The 26,683-nt window shown below is 37.9% G+C and overlaps 1 protein-coding gene across 6 annotated transcripts in view; it reads right to left on the bottom strand.

Annotated features, from left to right (window-relative positions):
- PLD1 (phospholipase D1) overlaps window positions 1-26,683 on the bottom strand; it is a 267,970-nt gene that overhangs the window by 120,922 nt on the left and 120,365 nt on the right. For 5 of the 6 annotated variants that reach the window (XM_065943633.1, XM_065943637.1, XM_065943636.1 and 2 more), the window contains exons 12-19: window positions 20,723-20,804; window positions 13,399-13,509; window positions 11,143-11,343; window positions 9,930-10,143; window positions 9,224-9,337; window positions 3,609-3,737; window positions 2,736-2,854; window positions 897-1,010 (exon numbers count right to left, since the gene is read on the bottom strand). In XM_065943633.1, coding sequence (XP_065799705.1) covers window positions 897-1,010; window positions 2,736-2,854; window positions 3,609-3,737; window positions 9,224-9,337; window positions 9,930-10,143; window positions 11,143-11,343; window positions 13,399-13,509; window positions 20,723-20,804 — 1,084 coding nt within the window. The remainder of the gene's footprint in view (window positions 1-896; window positions 1,011-2,735; window positions 2,855-3,608; window positions 3,738-9,223; window positions 9,338-9,929; window positions 10,144-11,142; window positions 11,344-13,398; window positions 13,510-20,722; window positions 20,805-26,683) is intronic. The other variant, XM_065943635.1, reaches the window with a different exon arrangement.

The raw sequence follows: 26,683 nt of genomic DNA, 5'->3' as shown, positions 1-26,683 counted from the left end.
AACTGTCAAACAATACACTGTTGTTAACTATAGTCACCACGTTGTACAGTACATCCCGAGGACTTTTAATTAAGAGTAAAACTGGAAGTCTGTACTTTTGACCACTGTCACCCACTTCTCAACCCCTGCCACCCCACCCTTTGCCTCTGGCAAACACCAATCTGTTCTGTACTTAAACAATAATTTTGATGCAGATGGTGATGACTTTGAACAAAAGGCAATGTCAAGGTGGCCAACCCTAGATCTGTCCCTGCGTGATCTCAAGATATTTGAGCTAGAGTTGGTCCAGGGAGCAGATTGGGTAACAATGGACAGGACTAGGATTTCAAGCTCCAGCTCTACTGATAACCTTCAATGACCCTGAGCAAGTCTCAAAGTTTCACTGGGTCTTAATTTTCTTATTTGTAATTTGAGAACGTTGGACTCTTATGTGGTCAAAGTTTGCGCCTCTAATAAGCAAACTTCTCATCCTTTTAAAAGTGCCTCTAAAAGGTATTTGGTTAATTAAGGAACTAAAATTAGGTTGAACTATAGCTTCCAAGATGCTATGTTTCAACCAAATTCCTGGTACTTCACTAGTATCAGTCCCAAGGTTACGAGGTATCATGTTGCTAGAGTCAATTCAGAAGGACTTAAAAGACAAGCCACTCCTTGACTGGCTTTTTCTAAAGACATGTATTTATTACATTTATATAAGAGTTTTAAAAAGAGGATAAATTGAAAACAAAGATAAATTGAATACATTTAAAATTGAAAATATAATACTAAATTTTAAAAGGTCTATTCAGATTTGTTCTGGAGTTGTCCGCTTTAAAAAACTTGAAGCCAGTAGGCATTTAGTCCATATGAATAATTGTACCCAGTAGCATTTCATGAAAAACAAAAACCAAACTTACCTGTACTTTAGCATGGACAGACCCAGGCACTTGGTATTTCAACTCGTGGGCTGTTGTTTGAGATTTTGGAAGCAGAAAAGGATAAGAAAGGGACCGATATTTTGGTTTCATAATCTAAAATAAAGAGAAACAAGGTAAAAAAGATTCAAATGAAAAAATAATTCTGGTCTTCCCTACTTTGTGATTCTAAAAGATATACAGGTTCACTTGAAAAAGAAAAATAAATATTAACAGTGGGTGTTTCTAGCTGAAGAGACAACAGATTATTTATTTATGCTTTCTGTTTCCCAGAGGCAGAAAACTCCTTTTCCTTCTTTTACCTTTTGGAGTGAGCATTGAAAGTGAAAGTCAAAGTTCAACTCATTGCGACCCCATGGGCTATACAGTCCATGGAATTCTCCAGGCCAGAATACTGGAGTGGGTAGCTGTTCCCTTCTCCAGCGGATCTTCCCAACCCAAGGATAGAACCCAGGTCTCCCACATTACAGGCAGATTCTTTACCAGCTGAGCCAATAGGCAAGCCCAAGAATACTGGCCTGGGTAGCCTATCCCTTCTCCAGGGGATCTTCCTGATCCAGGAATCAAACCAGTGTCTCCTTCATTGCAGGCAGATTCTTTACCAATTGAGCTATTGTTTCGTATTTTTTAAAGAAAAGTTAAATATAAACTAGAGCTGTAGAAGTATACAATTGCAAAATGGGATTATTTTATAAACTGATTTTTTACTATGCTGTCGATATATCGTAACAGCAATAAATACTATAGGTTATTTTTAAAACAACTTCACAGTAAAATGTCATGGAACAATCATAATTTGTTTAATAAAGTTCTATTAATGAAGATTTCAGTTATTTCTCATTTTATATGAATTATTAGATACAATGTCAAAATAAATTACTTACTGAATAACTTCTTTAGCTTAAATACCTGAAATTGATTTTCTGAGTCAAAGGTTACATACTTTTAAAACTTTTTTGCAATTATACCAGTTTATCCTTCCAGGAGTAGGGTATAAGAGCATCAAAGATCCTGAATCCAATTGTGGGTTTCTGCAGTGTATTTAACTTTGCCAGTCCAATAGGTTAAAAATAATATCCCTTTATTTATTCCTGCATTCACCTCTAAATTCTTGTTAAAAATATTTTCACTATTTCTAAGAGCTCCCACTAACTGTTTATAAAGTAAATTAAGTGGAAAATAAGGTGACACGCTAAGTTAACAAAACTAAATTTTTTCCCAAATTATCTCCAAACTATAGGGAAGAAATGCCTCATCACCATTTAAAATAAATAAAAGGGAATCTTAATCATAACAAGACAATAGGCACTTAACTTATGAGTATTAGGTCAAATTCTTATAAGTAATGAAGGCGTCTTATGAAAGAAGACAAAATCTGGAGGAAAGAGAAGTAGCTCCATCTCATATCGCTCACTTTGCTCAGAACTGCCTCCCAGAAGCCTGTGCCAACATGGGTCCCGGGCAGTGCCAGGATTGCCAAGGACTTGAAAGCTGCAGTTCTCACATGAATGAGGGTCCCATCCCCGCTACAGCAGCTCGGCAGCCCTCCACGTGACTACCAACCCAGGCAAGATGCTTAAACTGGGAGTCCCAGGTTAATGGTTAAACCATAGTCTGTGACGTTAGCACCACCCCTCTGCCCTCTGAATTATTTGTGGAGGAAAAGTTCAGGAATTTTTTTTTTCTCTTTTGCCCAGAGTCCCAGGTGCTCTGAGAACCGGCCACTCAACAGCGGGTAAAGAGGCACAGCTGTGGCCACGTAAGCCCCTTCACACCTCCTCTTCCTGGCCTGTCTGAATGATGCTAAAACCACCCACGCACCTTCGTGAAGTTCCAGCGCTGGATGAAGTGACGGGCCACGTCGCGAGCTGCCTTCCCGTGGACTGCAGAGGCTATGTCATGCCATGGCATCCGGGGGGTGGAGTGCCTGTCAATGAAATCTGCCCGGGTGCACCAGACAAGGAGCCACACTAACTTCTGTGCCCACAGGGCACAAGCCAGCTGACCCCAGCTCTGACCCCAACTATGACACATAAAAAAATTAAAAAAACCATGGTGATGTCCACCATATGCATATTTCTTGACTTGGATAGAATAATACCTTCATAGCCAAGGGAAGCATAGGTCTCACATTGAGGAACATAGTCCCTATGCACTCTGCCAATATGAAGTTTCCATTCCACTATTAGATAATCACTGAGCAAGGCAGATGTGAGTTGGTACAAATTATCTGACGATATAAACGTGATATTACATTTTTCTCTTCTACTCTGTTGAAATAATGTCAAGCTACGTGTGGATTGCCATTTCTAGTTCCTGTTCAGTGTGCAAGCACTTAGATGATCTGAAATGTGTTATTTTAACGTTGGAAGATGAAGATGATAAGCAGAAAAAAGGAGATCATCAAAGGAAGGGAAACATCTCCTGGAGAATTACAGATTATGATGCCTAAAATATGCCTATATGCAACCTGGAGATTTCAAACAAGTAGGCTATATTTCATTTTCTTTTCTTACTATACTCACAAGGAAAAACCCTTAAGTATATGACTAAATCACGGTCTCCAATGTTTCACCAAATGTTCAAAACAAAATAAAACAAAACAAGATACTAGATCATGCACATGCATACTTGTTGAAATACTAACAAGGAAAAGACAAAATATGCACAGCCACCCACTACCATGGTACTCACCAGCAAAAGGTTTATCGAGCTGAACCCAGTCTTTGAAGACGAAATTGCAGTAGTCTTTTCCATGCCAGAATCTGGTTTCCCCGTGGAGCTCTCCCACACGTGTCTGTACACTTTGGAGGGAGGCTGTGTCTGTAAGTGCAATAAGATTCACTCAAAGGCTGTGGTCCAGGCGGGCCCCAGAGAGGGAGACTCACCTCTCATTTATTAACACCTAAACACTTCCTAACTTTTCTTCTTAAGCCTCATAACAAGGGCGGCATGGGTTCGTTCCATCTGAGGCTATGGGCTGGCTGTGGGCTGAGTAGTTGGGGCTGTGGCCAGGTTCATCATTTGACAATGAAATTTAATATTTTTATTCTCATCATCTACCAGATCACTGGCAGAATGGATCACAGGGTTAACTTGCTGGGAGACAGCAGTAAAGCCAGGTCTGCTGGAGGAACATGAGATGCCAAGGCCATAAAGAAGTCATGTTCTTCTTTTTGCTCAACCAATATGGTGCACATCTAATGTATAATTCTTGTCTCTTGCATTTCAAAATGCAAGAACCTCAAATTTGCAGACAGTGGTCTTCTAGCCCTGGAATTGACCAGTTAAGTGACACTGAGCTTCACCCTTTTGGGTCAGAAATCCTTTATGTACAAAAGGAAGAATTTGGCCCAGCTATCATCTAAGATCTTTTGGGCTCTAACATTCTATATTTCTATAATTATAAATGACATCCATAAAATATCATAACAATAGAAGAAGCTTACAATCACATGGGTGCAAAAGCAACATCTACTGCAGTATTTCACAAAGAGCTGTGTCAGGACCATTTTACTTAAGGGTAAATATGTTGACTTAAATAGTTTGTACATTTATGGGATATGCTGATCACAAAGACAGCTAAGCAGGGAAACTAACAGAATTACAAATCACAAAATGCAGCGCTTGGCACAAAAGAGACACTTAACCACCAGACACTGGATGCAAAACGTTTGTTGAAAGAATAAATGGTACCACATACAGAAGCCAGAGTGAATACTGGACTGGTCCCCCTACCACCACGCTGCCCCATATGTGCCCTTCCAAAAATGCAGATTCCTTATTTAAAAGCCTCTAGGATGACCTGCCTACAGGGGGTCAAATCCTCAGGGTTTAGTGTGCAGGGACAGCTCTTCTTAAACTGCTGCCAATCTCTCTTTCTCATCCTCATTTTCCCCACACAACCCAGGCCCCAGACACACCACCGTTCTCACTGATTGTGACAGACCTTCTCTGTCATGCAGCCAGCACATGATTCCTTCTGCCTGGAATGTTCCTCCCACCCTCGTGGTCTGACCTCCTCCTCATCCTTCAAGAGCCACATTAGCTGTCACCTGTCCTAGAGCCACTCCCCGTATCCCAGCCGGGAGAGGCAGTGGAACCACTCATAGTTGCACACCCCAGGGCCCCTGACTCTGTGACCCATCTGTCCCTCCCTGTCCTCCACTCACTCATCTATAAACTCAGGGGTGGGCAGTGCATCCCCTCGGTGCCTGGTATAGCTCCTGGCATTCAGTAGGCAATCAATAAACAAATTGCAGAGTGAAAATTTTTAAACAATCACTATGCACTCTGCTAGTATTCTATCTCAAACTGAATAATTAACCTCCAAAGTTATTGACATTTTCTGTAAAAGAAAAATGCCTCGAACTACTAACAATGAACAAAACTATATAATATTAAAAATTAGAATTCTATTCATTTCTCCTAGTGATTTATTTTCCTTTTCTCTGAAACTGAAAGGCCAAAGTACTGGTAGATCTATTTGCTCACCTATAGGCTTTTTATAGTAAGCATGGCACTTTATTTAAAAAAAAAAAAAAAAAAAACTATAAAAAGGGAATAAAGAGAAGACAAATAGCAGGTCAATTTCAAAGTAAAATTAAAAATATATATATATAAAATTCGTTTTCATCAGTTGAGAGACTTTGGGCTAAATGTTTACATATATACACATATACTTGTTTAAAAATTAACTTTCATCTAATAATCTGTTTTGACAAGAAAAACAAAGCAAATTCTTAGTTTCAGAAAATGATCTTGAATTGAATTCAGATTGCTGCTAATTGAATTCAGTCTGCTCATAATTCAAATTTGGTTTTGGTCATGGCCTAAACCAGTGCAAATTAATCAGGGTCCTCCTCAGAACCAATGAAACATTAAGGCTAAGCAGAACCAAATCTTGCCAGTAGGATATTTCCCCCTGCTGAATCACGAAGGTACTAAGTTAGTAAAATATTTAATCCCAACACTTGTCTACTATTTAATAGATAATTAGATAATAAGCTCTTTGAGAGCAAAAGTAAGTGTTACACAATGTACCACTGCATCCTGAGAATGGAGCTGAGAAATGATTTGACTTGCCATTCATTCTCCCTTATGATTAAATATCTGAGTTTGAAACACTTGCCTCAACTAAATGACAAGAATTATCTTCTCCATTAGCCATCTATTAAATCATGCTTAACAGGAAATCATCAGCAAACAATTACTGAATACAAAAAGAATAAAATTCAACCCTTTTAAAACGACTTTATCAAGCAAACAATGTGTTTGAAATTCTCCCTTTTGCAACGTAATTTTGAGAGGGAAAAAATCTTGAGGATGGCGGACTGATTTTGGATTAAAATATATCCTATAGAAATCTATCATAGTTACTAATCACATTTAAGATGAGCTGATTTTACTCCATTTTTTTCTACTTAAAAACATGCAATGATCTTGTGTGCACACTCTACGGATTTCCACACATCACCAGTAAGGTTCACTCGGAGCCCCATTCAGAGCGGCCTTTTGCGTTCCAGTGAAACATTATAGAGAAGCTAACCCAGGTCACACTTTCAGGAAAGGAAGTTATTAACTCAAGCAAACATTCAGTTTCAAACTTATGATGAAGAGTCACTCTATGCTTAATTTGGGTTTCTAGTCCCAGAATTAAGACAATAAAGTTTAATTCATTACATGATTTAAATTGTAGAGCTGTGATCTTTAAACTTCCTTCTCCATTAATAGTAGAACCTTAGTTCTTCTCCCCCAAAACAAATTTACATGGCAGTCCGATATATAAAATGATGTAAGTGGGATTTTTCTGGCTGAAGCAGGGAGCAATAAAGGTAGGAGCGGCCCAGGTCTCCAGTAGTATCCTCAAAGCTCCCCGAGAAACGCCAGGATTTAAGGAACAGACTTGGTAAAGCACTGCTCCAGAAGAACTCAACTATTCTTTGGCTTTGCTTTTTAAGTAAGTGAACTTTTTTTCATGTTAAAAAGCTAAATCGGTAACTTAACATAGTTAATGGAAAGAGTCCTCTTGGTCCCCCACATCCCGTGTCCACTCTGTCACCTCTACTTCAGGATGTATTCAGTACCTGCCTGGTCACGACCTGCCACCCCTGGCTGCTCTGAAGAATAAGCTTGTAAAAAATGTTCATCAGATCTTGTCTGGCCTTTGCTCAAGACCAGCTGATGACTTCCTTTTTCTACTCAAAGGATAAGGTAAAATTCTATAATCTACTCAACCCTGTCCAACTTTGCTCCTATCATTATCCCAGCCCTCCCAACTTCAGCCATGGAAGTCTCCTGTCCCCTCTTGTCTCACAGTCTACACTGCCTGGCCTCCCTCACCAAACACATTCTTTTATCCTACTTCTCTCCTTTTTGATCTTTGTCGAAAACTCATCTCAGTGGAGAAGCATTCTCTGACTCCCTCCTCATATAAAATAGTCGCTGCTTCCCTCTGCCCTTTCTCTCCTCCCCTGCTCTAACATTTTGTGTGGTAACTCATACCACCTGACACGCTGTTTGATGGTCTATTTCTATATACAGTTCCCATCCTCACTTTCCAACTAGATAACTGAATTTCATTTGTGTTGTTCATCCCATCCTTAGTACCCAGAACAATGCTGACATATTATAGGAGTTCATTAAGTACTTATTTAATGAACAAGTGAGTCAAACACATTTAGTTTTGTATTCCCACTTACAATTCTTAATGATTGTGCAATTCCATCAGGGGTATGGATTGCTCATTAGGTTCTAGAACCATCCTCCATCCTCTCTTGGATATTTAGGGTGTTTACTTTTTTCCCCTCTTTCTCTCACTTAAAAAAAACAAACACTGCACTGGATGTGTATCCAGTTTATTAAAGAGAGGATTTCCATCAACACCTAAAAACAACCGTATTGCTGTCCCCAGTTTATGACTGTGGGAATCACCCCCTCAGTCTGCTATCAGCCTGAATTACTTAATATATTCTGCATCCAGCTTGCATCTTCTTTTCTACTTGCCTTCAATCCTGTGGTCAGCAATACTAACATTCAGTCCCCTCACTGCTCCACCTTAACTTCAGTCCTAACACAGCAAAGCCACATGCTGGAATTACAAAGCGGTATCTGGACCTATTTGTAACCCTTATCTGTAAAGTCTGCCCCTGCATTCATCCCTGACCTGGCTCTCTGGACTTCCCAGTGCCCTGTCTCAGGGCTATGCCGCTCTACGGAGCACAGGAGTCACTGTGAGCTCTCCCTGAATCCACATTAAGCATCGAGGACTAGCTGTATGCTGAACCAATAAAATGTCTCCCCATATATGCTCTTCTCCATATTTTAATGGTATCAGTGTTGTTGAGATTTATGACATGCAAATGGATTTAACAGTTACATTGGTGCTTTAGAATTCACTATAAACAGTCAATCACTTTAACAATTGCAGGGTCCCCAGACTAAAGAATGCTGGAACCACTGCCCAAGGTCCAGCTTAGAGTTCAGGGTCATTAGCTCCTAACAGCCACAAGTGACTCACTTCCAGCCGTGCTTGCTGGGCTCCATCTCAGTCATCTCCTAAGCAGTACACAGAACCGTGGCCTTGAGAATTTAGCCAAAAGGGCCTGCTTCGGTCATCTGCATTTCTGCTAAATCACAGATCTGACTCATGATTTCTAGGTGGCTGAGAAAATGGAACTTCACTGGGCATGTCACTTATCATCTCTAAACCTTCATTTGTAACAAGAAGATAACACGATTATAACCAAGCACCACAAGTGTTCCCGGCAGTGAGGGGCAGAGTCAGCACAGGATAAATGCTATCTCACATTCTACTGTGGTTGCTATTTACCATGATGATTGTGTGCATGCATGCTAAGTCGTTTCGGTGGTGTCCAATTCTTTGTGACCCGATGGACTGTAGCCTGCCAGACCTCTCTGTCCATGGAATTCTCCAGGCAAGAATACTGGAATGGGTTGCCATACTCTCTTCTCCATGGGATCTTCCCAACCCAGGGATCAAACCCGCATCTCTTATGTCTTCTGCATTGGCAAATGGGTTCTTTACCACTGGAGACACCTGGGATGCCCATTATTTGTCCTTATATCTGATCTGTTGCCAAATCTCTCTTCATTCCCACCACATTTTAGGCCCCGATTAATTTATTCGAGTACCTCGTTCTTACAAAAGCTTATCAGATCATCATTTCTAATAATACGTGCAGGGTAAAAACTGTGAGGACAGAGAGGCAATCCAGAAGCACAGTCACTCTGCTCATGCAACAAAAGCTGAAGCCTATGGAGATTCTGGCACTTCACACATCACTTACCAATGTTAGGTCTAGTAAGCCCCTGCTCAGACTCACTGGAAGAGCGAAAGAGTTTCAAGTGGGGCTTTAAACCATGGATTAGATTCTGACGACTCCTACAGTGATTACAATAACCTGGAGAAAGTTGAGAGTTCTTTTTTTACAAAGATACATATATATAAATATATACACACACACACGAAGTTTTCTAAACCGGAAAGCAGGTTCAATCATTTTTAAAAGCAGGTAAGACTATCAAATCAGTCACAAATTCTGTGCCACAGAAACTAGAGTTTTAAAGACAAATCTGAAAAGAATAGTAAATGAACACGATGTAGACAATCTGATGTTTGAGGACAAAAGCTTGATGTATTTCTGGACAGGAAGAGAAATGCAATCTCTGCTATGACAAGTCTATGAAGTACACCTAATACTTTTCCTCCATAATTTGGCATTAGTTTAGAAACGTTTAGTCATTCTGTGATCATTAGAAGCATGAATTGTGCGTGTTATGAGTACTGATGTGAATAAAACAATAAATCTACTCTACAAAGAGTTAAACAGAGCCCCAAAATGGTATGAGACTGAATAGGATGATATAATGACTTTGAAGCATTGCTTGTTTGACTCCACTATAGGCATCATGGTTCTGCAAACAGGAGTCCTGTGTCTGGCCCTGGAGGAACAGAGTCGTGGAGATAAAACTCCAGGGCAGACGATGACTTACTGGAGGTGCTGTCGATGCTGCTGACGCTGTCTGTGTCATGCAGATGGTGTCTGTGCAGCTGCCTGTAGAGACTGAATTTGGAGAACTTGCTGGGCTTTCCTATTCCTTTCAGTTTTGAAGTTGCATCATTCGGAGGGTTCAGGATGGGAAGACTTTTATCAGATTCGTTTTTATCTTTGAGGCATAAGGATTCCATAGACTCTGTTGTTTCAGCCTGAGAAAATTATTAAAAGAAAAGAGAAATGAAAAGAAACTGCATAATATGTGTTGCAATGTGGCCTTTTAATTCCAGTTTAGAGTTTACACGTGTTGCTGGCTCCCTAAAAGACACACGATAATGTGTGTGAGGTCACCTGCAGGGCAGTGGGGGGATTCTTGTGAGCTGTTTAAAGACTTTCAAAGGGACACCAGGAAGTCCGTTACAGTTCCTCTTTCACTGCATCAAATTCCTGCAATTTTATGCCAATTAACTTTTCAGTTTCAGATATAATTACATGAGTTATACTCATTGTTGAGCTACTGAACTTCCTCTGATGAACATTAAGTAAGCGATGATTTTTCTGTCAATTATTTCCCCCATTACCTTTCCACTAAATCTCTATTTTCCCAGAAAAGTCACCAACATATACAGCAGAAAAATAAGATGGAGGCCATCAAATTTTTAATAAGTGTATTGATATTTTGGCAACCATCTGAGTTGAAATAATAAGTACATGAATATAGGTGTACAGAGATTTTGGCAGTTCTTGATTTGAAAGGTACGTTGAGGAGTTATTAACCTCCTGCTTTCAAACAGAATTCTCTAAATGTCTCCAGACTGACTTATCCTGTTTTCATATGTCTGTAAGAAGGAAAATTTCAAAAACCTTGGCAGCGACTTGTAATAAGGCTGCTTACTTGAAGTCCAATTGTGCTGCACATTTTTATGAACTTCTTTTTCCCCAAATAGGAATTAAATCTTTAATTTAAATGGAAATCCAAGGAACTGACTATGAGATAGTCAAATCTATTTTGTTTTCTTACAAGAGAAGAAACTGAGGCGAACAGACTCCCTAGGTGGTATTTGAAACCAGGTCTATGTTGGACTCGACTTAACTATCCAGGAATATGCCTCCCTTCATTCAACCCATCAGCCAACCAGTCATGCTTTTAATACACACTTATACAAACTGTGTCCCTTTTATGCAGTTCCATAAGGATGAAATCTACTAACTGTGAGGGAACCCAGAGACGGTCCCCCGATGACGCGCTTCACGCTGCCCACATCCGTGAGTCTGTGTTCGTTGTCATCCCACCTCCCGTAAGCCAGGTCAATCCCACCCACAAAGGCCACCGACTGGTCGATGATGATGAGTTTCTCATGATGAGCCCACAGGTATACGCTGGATGACACGTGATCCGGGTGCCTCATCACCTTGAGAGGAAAAAAACCCACACATGTAGTATGCTTTCTAAAATGCCTTTCATACTATAATAAAATAGGTCTGCATTTCCTACAACTCAAATACTAAAATGTGCTATCTATATCTATACATCAAAGAGAATCCCCAAACTTCTAATTTTATTCTCAGTATTTAGCAGAGGGAGATCCTTGGTTACTTTTCAAGGCTCCCCTGCCCACCTTTCAAGACTCCCCTGCCCATTCTGGACCCCCACATTTGTGGGAAGCTACCATTCAGCTTGAAATTTGGCCACATATTTCAATAAAAGTCAACTCAGTGGGATAGCAGATTCCCTTTCCCCCACCAAAGGATTACAGTGTATGTGGTATTACTTAAAAAACACTAAAACTTTTGAACCAGCATCTATCTCTGACAAAACTTTTACTAAGTGTATTGATATTTTAGTAGTCATTGAGTTGAAGTAGTAAGTATATGATATAGGGATATAGATGTTTTGGCAGCTCTTGATTTTAAAGGTACTTTGAGAAGTTATCAACCTCTTGCTTTCAAGTAGAATTCTCTCTAAATGATCCCAGACTGACCTATTTTTGTATGTCTTTAAGTAGAAACATACCAAAAACTTTGAAGACAATTTTACTCTTTAACAACATTATTTATTGTGGTGAAATACACATAACATAAAATTTATGGTTTTAATCTTTTTTATGTGTACAGTGCAATGGTATTAAGCATATTCATATTGTACAACCATCTCCAGAACTTTTCATTTTGCAAAACTGAAACCCTCCACTCATTAAACAATAAAGCCCCCAAACCTGGCAACTACCATCTACTTTTTGTCTCTGTGAATTTGACTACTGTAGGTACCTCATGTAAAAGGAATCTATCTTTTCATGACTGGCTTATTTCACTTAGAATAATGTCTTCAAGGTTCATCCACATGATTTAAGATATGTCAGAATTTCCTTACTTTTTAACACTGAATAATATTCCATGACATGTATATGCCAACCCATTAGTGAGAGTGTGATATTCAAGTGTCCAACTATTACAGAACTGCTTTATTTCATCCTTTGATTTTGCCCATGTTTACATAATATATTTTGACAGTCATTATTAGGTATATAAATGCTTAGAATTGTTATATTTTCTTGCTGCACTGAAAGTTTTATTAATATATAATATCCTTCTTTGTCTACTGTAAACTTTTTTGATTTAAAGTCTATTTTGACCCATATTAGTATAGTCACTTCTGCCTTTTTTTGGTTATTATTTACTTAGACTATCTTCTTTTAATCAAGAAAAATATATAATCATTATATACTTTAAGCCTACTAGAGATTTATTAACTCATTGTCTTGAAATATCTCAATAACTGGGCAATATTTACTGATAGGCTTCAGGTCCTTGGTAAAATATCAAATGGCTTTTTTCAAATTGTTTATCATGTTTATTCACCTTAATAGTACTTTCTACTAAGAGCTTTCAAGGAAAGCACTTTAAATCCTAAAGGAGCTTTTTTTGTATCTATCAGTATTCAAGGGATGTCCCAGGGAGCTCACATCTTAGAGGTTTCAGGATAACCTTAATGAAGAGTATGGAAACTTGATGGGGCTCTTGAATATTAAAACAACTCTAGGAATAATGTTCTTGGCTAAATGATCAGGGTAAAAGAAGCAAAATAAGACTCTGATGATCCCATCAAAATCAGAAATATAAGAAAGTATGTGTGCTCAGTTGTGTCTGACTCTTTGCAGCCCCATGGACTATAGCCCACCAGGCTCCTCTGTCCATGGAATTTTCCAGGCAAGAATACTGGAGTGAGTTGACATTTCCTACTCCAGGAGATCTTCCTGACCCTGGGATTGAACCCACGTCTCTTGCATCTCCTGCACTGGTTGCTGGATTCTTTACCACTAGCATCACCTGGGAAGCCCATAAAGTTCATAGTACTATTTACTCAAAATACACATGAGGGAATTCCAAAGATGGCCACTGCTCAAAACATGTCTGAAAACGGTAGAATAATAAAGAAGAAACATTTTTCAGCAAGATGACCCAAATACCTTTATGTTGGGGTGCAGACGCATCAGAGTCCTCTTGCTGTATTCACTATTGATTCCAAGGGCAAGTTCCACCTCTTTGTAGAGCATAATGAAGATCCTTACCCCCTGTTGCTGTCACAAGAAAAAAACACAGGGAAAAATAAGAATTTCTGGAAGTATGCTATGATTTTCTTTTTCTTCTTCCTTTCTGGGCATTGTATTTTCTAAGAATTTTTCCTATAAACAAGTATAATAAAATATTTAATGAAAACTGCAACAGAAGGAGCTGAAATGTATGTGTAGATTAAGACACAAATATAAAAAATAAAAAGCTACCTCCTTTCCATTCTATACATACTGAGTCAATATTTGACTAACTACAACCAGAATGTTGAAACTGCAACTTTAAATACTAAAAATGTCTGATAGTCCTATACCTTTGAACATCTCCAAACACTTGACATTAGAGGAAAGTTTTGATCTGATTCATTGTTACAGAATTGGGTCTTCTTTTTGTTTCTACCATACCACAATGAGTTGAAATAACAGTGTTTTTTAAAACTCTGATGATAAAATATGCTAAACAAGCCTTAAATGTTTCTGGGGGTATTTTCATAGATTTTTTTTCTTTATTAAAAATTATTTCAGTGGAAAAACATTTCTCAGTCTTTAGAAAGGAATGTGTTGGTTCATACTCTTCACCCATAGTTAAATCATTAAGGCCTATTTCACCACTGAAATGACTTCTTCAGAAGTCAGCTTCTCTAACAATCAAAAATCCCTGAGTTTTAGCAGCAGCCCACAAATTAACATTGATCTGTCCCTAGACCTTGGACCTAAAGGAAAATAGACAAAGCCATTGTGAAGGTCATACTGAATCAAAAGTGACTCATAAACCTTAATATGCTATACAAATAATATTTATTATTAATATTAACCATCAAAAAGAATGTCCAACAGCTGGTAGTATAGAAAAGTACCATTATTTTTCTCTCTTAGTTCTAGGTAGTGACAAGGTCTTAGCTTATGGTTAATTTCGCCTGACACTGGAATGTTCTCCCCTCTCCTTGTCCTCTTACATGGTTCCCCATTAACATACAGCTCCTCCAGGAAGCTCTATATTATTATCCTCATTTCTTATATCATTTTTTTACTTTTCAGGTTTGCATCCTCAGTATTGCTGTGTAGTCTGCAACACTGAATTTGCATTTTCTATACCTAGCAGCTCTGAAACCATTCTGAAACATATTATATACATACAGGATACTGTAGCTACACATAGACATTTAATATGCTACAGATTTAAAGGCAAGAAGTTTTCCATAATCTTTTCTAGAGTATTACAGATGCAGGTGTATCTAATTAACTATAGTGATGAATAATAACTTTGTTATAGTTTAAATATAATCCATGGTAATTAGGCATTGTTCATAATGGACATTTGAGTCACAAATTTAAGAAGACTTACTGGATTGAACACATCAAATTTATAAAGACTGGACATTTTTGCAATGTTACAAAAATGTGAAAAAAACATAGGAGTTAACATTTTTAGTTTGCAAGATATAAAACTTTGGAGTAAACCACATATGTTCACAATTCCCTAGTGTTGCTCTGACAATACTAAGGAGCATATTTAAGCCCCTAAATCCTTTAGAATAACACATCGCTTCAAGATACTAACTTAGTCTTACTTGGTGTTAATAATATCTGAAAAGTGTCATATTTCTGAAGGGATACACCTGATTTACATTCTGAACTGCATTAAGGAAATCTGAGTACTAGCAGAAGACCCATTCTTGCTCTGAAAAAAACAGGATTAAAAATTCATATGTCATTTTATTTCTCTGGTTAACAACTGACTTTTGGAACTTGCTTATCATTTATTACATTATGCAACTATTATTGTAATCAAGTATGAAAGTACAGACTTAAGTAAAGAAATAACTGAAAGGATTAATTAATTAAAGGCAGGAAGTGAACGGATTAATTTCCAATGATCTGGTCAGTGATTGCTCTAAATGAAAACTAGAACATTATTTTATTTTTCTCTTCTACTCTTCAGATATACTTTTCTATTTAAATATTTTAGGATTCAGCAATGAGTAACAGTTTAAAAAAAAATCCTCCCACTGAATGATGCAATATAAAGTTTAAAACCCCCAATTTCAACCTAAATTATAGAACATTACACCTGACATCTCTCATCACGGTTCATTTGTTTTAAAATGGATGAAATTTTACTTCTTAGGCTTATGAGATTATTATTCATGAAAGACAGTAGGCAAATTAGGAACTGGAGTGAATCTTATAAATTTCCATTTATCTGCATAACGAATGGATTTTTTAAAATAATAGAGATGCTGGCACTAATGGATTATAGTACTGATATTATCCTCCATCTGCTAATTCCTGACATTTTCTTCTTTGCTGTGTCTTTCCTCATTGAAATAAATTAACCTATAGGAAATAGGATACAGACTTTTAAGTCATCTTAGCTTAAATAGAAATGACTAATAAGGAAACAATTAAACATAAAAAGTTCATTTTTATGTAGTCTGGTTTACAATTGTTTACTTATGTCATGCCCACAATAAACAGTTGATTAGTGACAAGATTCTTGTGATAAAAAGGAAATAAATTCCTCTTCTTTTGGTCAAGGCATTACAACACTATCATAAACTCTCAACTATAAAGGGCAAAAGCAAAACATATCCCCTGGGAATGAAGGCATTTGTTGGGTCCTAAAAGCGCAGACTTACACAAAATATGGGAATAGTTGCAGACAGTGAAAGCCAAATTAGAAACAAAAGGACTGATGTTAATTCTGCAATTTAAAAATAATGCTTTTGAAGAATCTGATGTTTTACCAAAGCCTTTCAGTGACTCTAGGGGAAATTACCTTTTGCTCAGAAGAAAAGTATTAATAGGTTAAGTGGGAAAACAGATGGCCCTGGACTTGCCTGTGTTTCTTACATTTCAATGTCATGTTTCTTATCTTTGCTGAAGTTAGCTAACCCAAGGATTCCACACAATAAACTTTATGACACTTGACTTTAAAAAGATAAAAGTTCTATCTTCTTTTCTAATTCATTTTTCATCAAGTAGAACAGATACAATACTATAAACAGTATGAACTTTTAGGTGCTTTACACATACAAATGCATGTGAAGAAAATGAAAAGTAAAAAAATGTTTATAGTTGAAACCAAGAGACTTTGTTTCTGAGCCACCTTTTTCTCTGATTGTTCAAAGCACAGTGGTCAAAATATTTTCTAAATGTAGTCAACTTGGTTCTCTGACTAAAGACAGCTTACCTAACACCCCTCCCCCCCAGAGCAATCACTAATTTTATCACCTGTCAAGGACTTCCCTGGGGAGCAGCACAGCAGGGATGGACAGTCCGTAATATTTTAAGAAAATGAAAAGTAAAGGATAAAAAAGAATCAGATCCTCACCATTGAAATGCAAGCAGCGCTGTAGGTAACTGCACAAGTGCTCATAAGCCTTTTTTTTTCCTTTCCAAGACAATTTTGTTTAAAGCACAGTCCTTAAGGTTGAAGATCCCATCCCTCCTTCCCTATTTCACCCTTCTAGCCCACTACTTTGATGAGATTCTCTTTGATTTTTCTGTTCAGTGATGTGATTATTCATCTCGTTTGATGAACCTGGACATCCTTCCTGGTCCCTGCTTTTGGTTCCTGATTGCAACTTTAGAATGTGCTCTGTGGTCCAGGACAGAAAGAAACTAACTTGATGACAAAACACCCGCTGAGAACGAAGGTTCTATAGTTCTCCAGATTGCTGCACTTGAAGAATCTTCTGGTGCAGTTCTCATCCGAAATATCACATATTTCTATGGTTAAAATATACAAACTCGATACAGGGATGCAGTTACCATGAGCATGATGCAATTTATCTTACCTGTTAGTACAATAAATTTAGAACTGCACAAACCCTGGGATGCTGCTTTGAGTTGTAAACAGTCTGTCTCTCAACAACCGTTTAAATTATTTTAAATGATGACAGGGCATAACAGGAGACCAAAGAAACAGGAAAATACCAACTTGGTTACTATCAGAGAAACAAAATATTGTATTTTCCCCCTCAGAAACAGCCATTGAAAAAGATGTTTGCCTATTGTTGGCTATAAAGTAGAGACACTAAATTTCCCCCCAAAGAGTGGCACAATCGGATAGAAGAAAAAAAGAATTCATTTCATTCAACCTTGTGGACCTCTGGGATCCATTAATGCAAGAATAAGTGCTATTTCAACCCAGTACTTTGTGAAGCTAGTGGTTTTCAGAAACTAAATTATGTATGTACCGCAGTGTTTATGAGCATATGAAATGTCAATTTGGAATGATATGAGTGTTAAAAATTTAATAATATGGTATAGCTGGATTAGGGAAGAGAAATTCTATTAAATGTACCACTGAGAAATTAATATTTAATACCATTACTCTTTCCTTAGGAGATCTAAAAAATCATTACATGTAATTTAAAAATTACAAGTTTCAAAAAAGCAGACGAAATTGAAACTAAGCACCATTATCAGTCAGTAATATTTTTTTGGCCACGGTATTCACCTAATACCTCACAGGGTTCATGGGCCATAAAAGCAAAGAGAAGTCATGACAGTGGGAGAAAAGGGACCTGGACAGGTACGCTGAGGGGAATAAACAAACACAGGCCAGCTAGCATGGAGTGGAGAACCAGGCTTGTAGGATCTTCCTCCTGAACCCCGCTCTGGAAAAAATTACTAGCTTTCTGGCATATACTTAGGTGTCTTGCAGGTACCTCATAGTCACATGATCTGACCAAGTCTGATCCTGGGTTCTTCCCACTTTCTTCCTCTATCACATTCACCCTACCAACACACCATTTTGATCAGCTCACCCTTCATCCATCACACCTCCCAACAATAGTTCCCCACTGTTTTTCCATGAAGTTCAAACCACTGGCTTGGTTCCAAAGCCTCCCCATCCCAGCTGCTTCTTCGGCTTGATGCCCCATCCTACATACGCTAACACTCGTATGTCATCAACCCTGCCACCTCACTGTGATTGACAAGGACTTAGAATTCCTGCCTCCAGAATGTTTCCTCATCACAGTTCCTATACCTAGAAATCTCTTCCGTTAAAATTTTCGGCCCATCTTAAATGCTCTAAGCCCCTCATGTTGTAAGGGGCTTCCACACCAGACCTACCCAACGCTCTCCCTCCTGCTTTGAATCTTGGCACTGTCTCTGTACCCTGCTGACCTCTACACAGATCTTTAAGCTCCTTCAGGTCAAGAATCGTGTCTTTCATTTTTGTACACCCCCATATGATTAGCCAGTGCCCTAACGTAGGAGGCATTCAACAGAAACATGTCACATGAAACCTAAGAAGGTAAAGCATTTGATAAGCACAAGAAGAGAAGATTTACTAGTATGATTGATGACTGGAAGGGCAAAGCTGGAAAAATGTATTACAGTGGAATTTCTGGAGTTTATTTCTGGAGGAGAAATGGGACAGGCGTTATTTCACAGAGAGAAACATGGAGAAAGTTATAGCCCATTCAATATGTAGAAAGACGTTTGGTATGCCTAGGACTGAGCCCAGGATGTGAGTCCTTCAGCAAGCCCTCCAGGGGCAGGGATGGGATCCTAGTCACACACATGACATCCTTAGTAATTAGCATAGGACCAGATGCAGAGGACACACTCCTATCTGTATGTGGGATTATTTAATGAATATGCAAAGAATACATGTAAGACTAGAATTTCCAATTTCGTGAATGGAAGTCTATTGAGATAACAGATAGACTAGCCTAGAAAATGATGCTTTGGCAGAACATGTGTTTGAAATCAAGAAAACCAACTTCTTTTGCTTTTAACATCAGCAGTGAGGAGTGCCAATACCTACCCCTGGATATCCTAAACTAAATGCATGGGAAAAAAAGACATTGAAAGAAGAGGGAAAGGTGGGTGGGGAAAGGGGTAGGGGAATGTAGAGGATGGGAAAAAAGAAATGAGTGATGGCTGTGAGAAATAGAAAATGCTAACCTCAATTACTTAGGATCTGCAAATTCTGCTTGAATGTTTAATGACAGAATTTTGATTGAACCCGGGTCTCCTGCATTGTAGGCAGACGCTTTACCGTCTGAGCTACCAGGGAAGTCCTAAGACAATTTCAAATAATAGTAAAAAGGCTTTGCTGCTATTGCTGTTTAGTTACCAAGTCAAGTCTGACTCTTTGTGACCCCACGGACTGTAGCCCACCAGGCTCCTCTGTCCATGAGATTATCCAGGCAAGAATACTGGAGTAGGTTGCTATTTCCTTCTCTAGGGGATCTTCCTGACCCAGGGATTGAACCCAGGTCTCCTGTATTGCCAGGCGAATTCTTTAACCACTGAGCCACCAGGGAAGCCCAGTAAAAAGGCTACCACTCCCTAATTTGGACATGATTAATAACAAATTTAGATCTATTCTAATTCAACTTAATTTAACTTGAGGGTCAACCACACAAAAAGGTTCGCTGTTATTGTTTTCTGTTGTTTTAGTCACTAACTCGTGTCCAAGTCTTTCGTGACCCCACAGACTGTAGCCTACAAGGTTTCGCTGTCCATGGAATTTCCCAGGCAAAAATGCTGGGGTAGGCTGCCATTTCCCTCTCCAGGGGATCTTTCCAACCCAGAGGTTGAACCCACGTCTCAAGCATTGTAGGCAGATTCTTTATTGCTGAGCCACTGGGGAAGCCCAAAAATCCATTAGAAATATGAATGCAAAGTAGTCATTGCCGAGCCTATACTGCTTCAGTTATTTACTTTTTATAACAAAAAGAGCACATTCAATACTCTCCCAGAACCTATAGCATCAATTTACCATAAACTGTTCCCAAACTGGAACCAGTGGTTTTTTATGACTCTCCTTTGATGTTCTTCAACATCAGCTTGAACCCATCTGACTGAAATTATTCTCAGATGACTTTGTCTTTGGCTCAAATGACAAATAGTGAAAAAAAAATAAAACGCTGTGTTTCATTTTATCATTTATCATTCAATGATAAATTTTCACTACAATTTTTGCCTATAAAATTAACTGCCCATAACTGATTATAAAATGAAAAGAACAGAGTTGCTAATATAATTCATGCTGTGAATTAGGTGAAAATAGCTATGTTTCAACAGTAATGGGGAAAAAAAAACCATAATAAAATGAACTTGAAAACAGTAAGTATTCTATTTTTTGTCAAATTCTAAAGAAAAGTGTTATAAGTGTATATGAAGGGCTTTAAAAAAAGGCATTTCAGAGGCAATAAACATTTAAAAAATTATATCAGCATGTTAGTAAAGTACATACTGCTTTTCGCTTAAGAATGCAGTCCAACCTCCAACGATTTCCTTCAACCACCGGACGTTTCAGGAAAATTTCTGGACTCAACCTGAAATCACGAAACCAAGATTTCAGGAAACTAAAACAAAATATTCAGTTCTGATTGTGTCCTAGGAAGCAACGGCAATTTTAGCCCAAATGCCATTACCATCCTCCACTGTGGCAGGTCCCCCAAAGTTCTCTATGAGTCCACGTACAACTTCATACTGGAACAACAACCTTTATCCAAAAAAAAAGGCAGTCTCGATTTTTCTGTTACTCACATGTCATACATACACACACTTGCAGATACTATTGACTGTCTGCTCAACAACCACTGTCCACCTTTTCCTTCCTTGGTATCAGGGGCTACCTCCCATGACTGAATATGAATATTCTGAATAATTGCTTCCTCAGATTTGTGTTCAGCTCCAGTTTATAAAAGAACACAATCCTGCACAATGTGATATATGAGGAAGTACACAGACAGTGAGATGTATGAGGAGGTAAATAGAAAAGTTCTTCCTCTGATGACAGGAAGAGACACATGGGCACACACACAAAACCCCAGGGAATGGCTCTGGGATGGATGTTGCATGGGGCCATGATGCTTAGATAGTGGCAGCCACACTGAAATTCTAAGGGTAAAGCCACCACTCTAACATCAATGGAGAACTTCACCAACTCTAGTACTGCCTAACTTGAATGACCTTTTTTTTTTTTTTTTTTTGATGTGGACCATTATTAAAGTCTTCATTGAATTTGTTACCACATTGCTTATGTTTTATGTTTTGGATTTTGGCTATGAGGCATGTGGGAATCTCAGCTTCCTGACCAGCCATCAAACCCACACCCCCTGCATTTTGGAAGGCAAAGTCCTAACCCCTGGACCACCAGGGAAGTCCCTAGTACTGTCTAACTTTAGAATTCTCATTCAATGAGACAAATAAATCCTAATTGTTTACATTACTTTTAGTTGAGTATTCTAGCAACCCAGGTCAAAAGTGTTTTAATTGATAAACATGAACACTGACTTCCTACACCAAGGAGCAGTGTCCATGGGAACCTGGGCTTTCTGAATGGGGAAGATGGTGGCCTTGCTGATAGGTAAGCTTTTCTCATTGTGAGAATGGACCCCTGGGTTCTTCATAGTAATGCTGTGGGCAGCACAGTCACTTTTTCCCTCGGGGTTAGGTTCAAAGTCATTGCCTGACTTAAACTGGTAAGTAATGTAACTCCTCTGTCACGGGAAAAACAAACAAAAAAACAATAAAGTTTCATCTGCTGAAATGCTAGACCTGAAGAAGCAGGGTAAACTGTATAAGGATCAAAGTCTTACAGAACACTAGGGTGAAACAGTGCCTTGCCAGGGGGTCTTCGAAGCATGGGAAAACCACAGGGTTTTAAGGAGGTAAGGAGATTAAAAGAAACAATTTTACGCTCTACTAAATTCAGTTAGAGAAAATAAAAATCCAGAGAAAAAGCAACTAAAAGAAACTTGTTTTGGATAAGATAAATAAGAAAACAGACAATAGAGGGGTGTATACAGTATAAATATTTACATATTTAGTTTAAAATAGGAAACAACTTGAACAAAAAATACAGCAACTGACAGGAAGAGATCTAAGATGAATTAAAAACAAATCCGTTTTAAATAGACAAGTGTGTCATTGAGCACTGCTAGTTCACTGAAAGTAGGACATACTCAACAACATATACATGCTTGCAATTTTCAATGCACACATTAATTATGGGCTCAGAGGGCTTCAGTGTGGGGGGCATTTTCAGGTCTATACTCTGCAATTAAGTCATTATCATCTTTTATTAAAATCTAAAAACACTGTGCACCCTGTATGCAGAGGATTCTACTAGATACTTTGGAGGATCTTAGGCAGGCTCTCAAGGAAACCTCAATTTTGAGCATAATATATGAAAAGATAAAAGTAGTCATGCTATGAAAAATGATAGTCATGCTATAAACAAAGCATAAACAATGGCAAGTACAGCATAGCTATGACTCATACGCATCATTATGTCAGGATCTTAACAATAATCTTAAGTAATTATTAGCTAAGAAAATTCAAAAGAATTGTGTAATACTACATTTCACTGGGTTTTGGACAACAGTGAATGTAAGATGCATATTACTGTGTGTACCAGTAAGAAGAAAAAATGATGACATCTATAAGACGTTAATGAGTGTGAGATGCATTCCAAATTCAGAGATGTTAAAAAGTACTTCTAAGTAAAGGCACTTCTTAGAAGATTTTATAGTTTTAAATGCTCATATGAGAAAGAAAATGTCTAAAATAAATCATCAGAACTTTCATCTTAAGAAAAATAGAAAAAAGAATAAATTAAGGAAAAGTAAGAAGAATGGAAATAATAGATAAAATTAATAGACCTTAATGCAACATAAAACAGAAAAACAATAAACTCAATAAAACCAAAATCTAATTCTTTGAAAGATTAATAAAACTGACAAACTGGCTAGATTGAAAAAGAAAAGGGGAGTTGATTATTTTTGTGGGAAGAAATAATACCAATTCTACCAAAATTCACTCAGGAAACAAAGGCAGGGAAAACATGTACTTACTCATATAATGAGGCTAACATTATCTTAATATGAAAACCAATCAAGGAAAATCTAAGAAAAGAAAACATTAAGTACAATATCCCTAACGATCACAGAGGTAAAAATCTCTACCAAAACTTCACAACTTATTAAAAAGGATCATGACAAAATGGGATTATTCCTAAGAATGCAAGGTTGGTTTAAAAGTTGAAAATCAATCAATATAATTCAGCACATTAACAGAAAACAGAAAGATTGTATCAATATATGCAGAAAAAAGTCTTGACAAAATTCAATACCTATTTAGAATAAAAACTCTCAATACATTTTAAGTAGAAAGGGATTTCCTCAAAGTAAGAAAAGGCACCTATTTAAAAATCTACCTAAAGCATGTAATAAAAGACTGAAAGTTTTTCATCTAACACTGAGAACAAGAAAGATGTCCATTCTCACTACTTCTAGTCAACATTTTACTGATGACGCTAGTCAAGGCAATAAGGAAAAAGGAAGAGAAAAAGAAATACAAGGCATACAGATCATAAAGGAAAAAGGAAAACTGTTATTATTCACACATCACACGCTCATCTATGGGGAAAAATCCTAAGGCATCTACAAGACAGTTACTCGCACTAGTAAGTGAACTAAGCAAGACTGCAGTAGGTAAGATCAGTATTTAGAAAATCAACCGTATTTCTATATGCTGGCACCAAATAAATGGAACATGAACTTTTAAAAATACCATTTACAAAAACACAAAAAACATGAATTACTTATTGATAAGTGCAAGTAAGTGGAAAGTACAAAATACTGATGAGAAAATTTAAGATCTACAAAAAAATGGAGAGATATACAGTATTCATGAATTGGAAGACTCAATATTGAGAAAGAAGAACACATCTGTTCTTGACATATCTTGTAGTGAGGAGTGGTTTTACTGTTCTTTTCCCTCTGATTTCTCAGCTGGGAAGAGAACTGGAAATGGGCATTGGCACAGGCGGAGAGAACCTCAGAGGTCCTCTGGGTCAGGCTTGAGGAAAGGAAGAGTGGGATCTTCTGGCAGAGGTAGGGGTGGCAGGGAAGGGCCCACAGGCATCCAAAGCTCCGAGGAAGTGGAATTTTCCCCTCCAATGGAAGAAATGTGGTTCCAAGAGGAGGATACAAATATTCATTGCTTGGCTCTGGATACAAAGTTTCATTGCAGAAACTGTGTAGCAGAGCAGTGCACATTTCTATCAATAGCCAGAGGACTAAAAAGGGAAGCAACAGGCAACCCACAAGTGGTGGGTAGATCATGGAGAGAGAGGAGCTCAGAAAAGCAATGCTATATGAAGTTGTTTATGAACTTCTAGCTCACTCCCAAGCTGCCCACACATAGGTTTGATCCTAAATATTATATAGAAGAATTTGAGAACTGAAATAAGAAATGAATCACTGCCCAAATTGGCCATTAAGTGGAGAACATGGGGGACAGATCTGAACAGCACTGCAAAGACTGTAAAAAGAAAGATGTCACTAAAGACACACAGATAGAAGACTAGTTGGAACATTCCGTATGGACCTAATGGACCACTTTCCTGCTAAAATAGAAATACCAGTATTTTCTGTAAGATTTAAACAAGACCCAGAGTCATAATATTCAAAGCTTCCAGAATACATTAAAAAGTACTTGGCACACCAAATTAAAGAAAAAAAATCAGAAAAATCTCAACTTGCAGGAAAGCCATTCAACAAATGCCAATTCCAAAATTATATGCTGGAATTATTTAATATAATTCTTTGCTAGATATTATAAAAATATTTCAACAAGTAAGGGTGAACACTCTTAAAATGAATAGATAGTCAGAAAGTCTCAGCAAAGAAATAAAGATATAAATAAAAGCCAAAGAGAAATTTTCAAGCTGAAAAATACTACAATAATCAAACTCTCAGTGAATAGAGTCACTAGAACAGAGGTGACAAAGGAACGAATCAGTGAATCTAAAGAGAGATAAAGAGAAATTATCCAATTTGAGTAACAAAAGATTTTTTTAAAAATTAACAAAGCCTGAAAGACCCATAGGACAATACAAAAAGATACTGATTTGTGTCATCAGAGACTCAGAAAAAGAGGAGAAAGAGGGAAATGCAGGAAAAAGTTTGAAGAAACGATGGCAGAAAATTTCTCAAATTTGATGAGTGACATAAACCTACAGATTCAAGAAACTCAGTGAACTCCAAACAGGATAAATTCAAACACCACAATCAAACTGCTGAAACCTAATGACAGGAAGAAAATATTAAAAGCAATCAGAAGAAAAAGAATGCATTATTTAAGAGGGGAACAATAAACCAAATGACCATGAATTTTTCATCAGAAAACACTGAGGCCAGAATGAACTAGAGTAAATTGTAACTAGAATGTACAAAGATCTTCTGCAATTCAGTAATAGGAAGACAATCCAATAAAAAAGAAGAAAAGTAAGATTTGAACGTGCCTCCAAAAAAAGCTAAACAAATATCCAAAAGTCACAGGAAAATATGTTTACCATGAAAAGACATACAGCAAATTTGGAAAACTCAGCAGTGGCCATAGGACTGGAAAAGGTCAGTTTTCATTCCAACCCTAAAGAAAGGCAATGCCAAAGAATGCTCAAACTACCGCACAATTACACTCATCTCACACGCTAGTAATGCTCAAAATTCCCCAAGCCAGGCTTTAGCAATACATGAACCGTGGACTTCCAGATGTTCAAGCTGGTTTTAGAAAAGGCAGAGGAACCAGAGATCAAATTGCCAACATCTGCTGGATCATCAAAAAAGCAAGAGAGTTCCAGAAAAACATCTATTTCTGCTTTATTGACTATGCCAAAGCCTCTGACTGTGTGGATCACAATAAACTGTGAAAAATTCTGAAACAGATGGGCATAACAGACCACCTGACCTGCCTCTTGAGAAATTTGTATGCAGGTCAAGAAGCAACAGTTAGAACTGGACATGGAACAACAGACTGATTCCAAATAGGAAAAGGAGTACGTCAAGGCTGTATATTGTCGCCCTGCTTATTTAACTTCTATGCAGAAAACTTCTATGAGAAATGCTGGGCTGGAAGAAGCACAAGCTAGAATCAAGATTGCCAGGAGAAATATTAATAACCTCAGATGTGCAGATGACACCACCCTTATGGCAGAAAGTGAAGAAGAACTAAAGAGCCTCTTGATGAAAGTGAAAGAGGAGAGTGAAAAAGTTGGCTTACAGCTCAACATTCAGAAAACTAAGATCATGGCATCTGGTCCCATCACTTCATGGCAAATAGATGGGGAAACAGTGGAAACAGTGGCTGACTTTATTTTGGGGGGCTCCAAAATCACTGCAGATTGTGATTGCAGTCATGAAAT

Source organism: Muntiacus reevesi, chromosome 8 (assembly GCF_963930625.1).
Source record: "Muntiacus reevesi chromosome 8, mMunRee1.1, whole genome shotgun sequence".
NCBI classification, from domain to species: Eukaryota; Metazoa; Chordata; class Mammalia; order Artiodactyla; family Cervidae; genus Muntiacus; species Muntiacus reevesi.
This window is presented reverse-complemented; position numbering and strand designations above follow the sequence as displayed.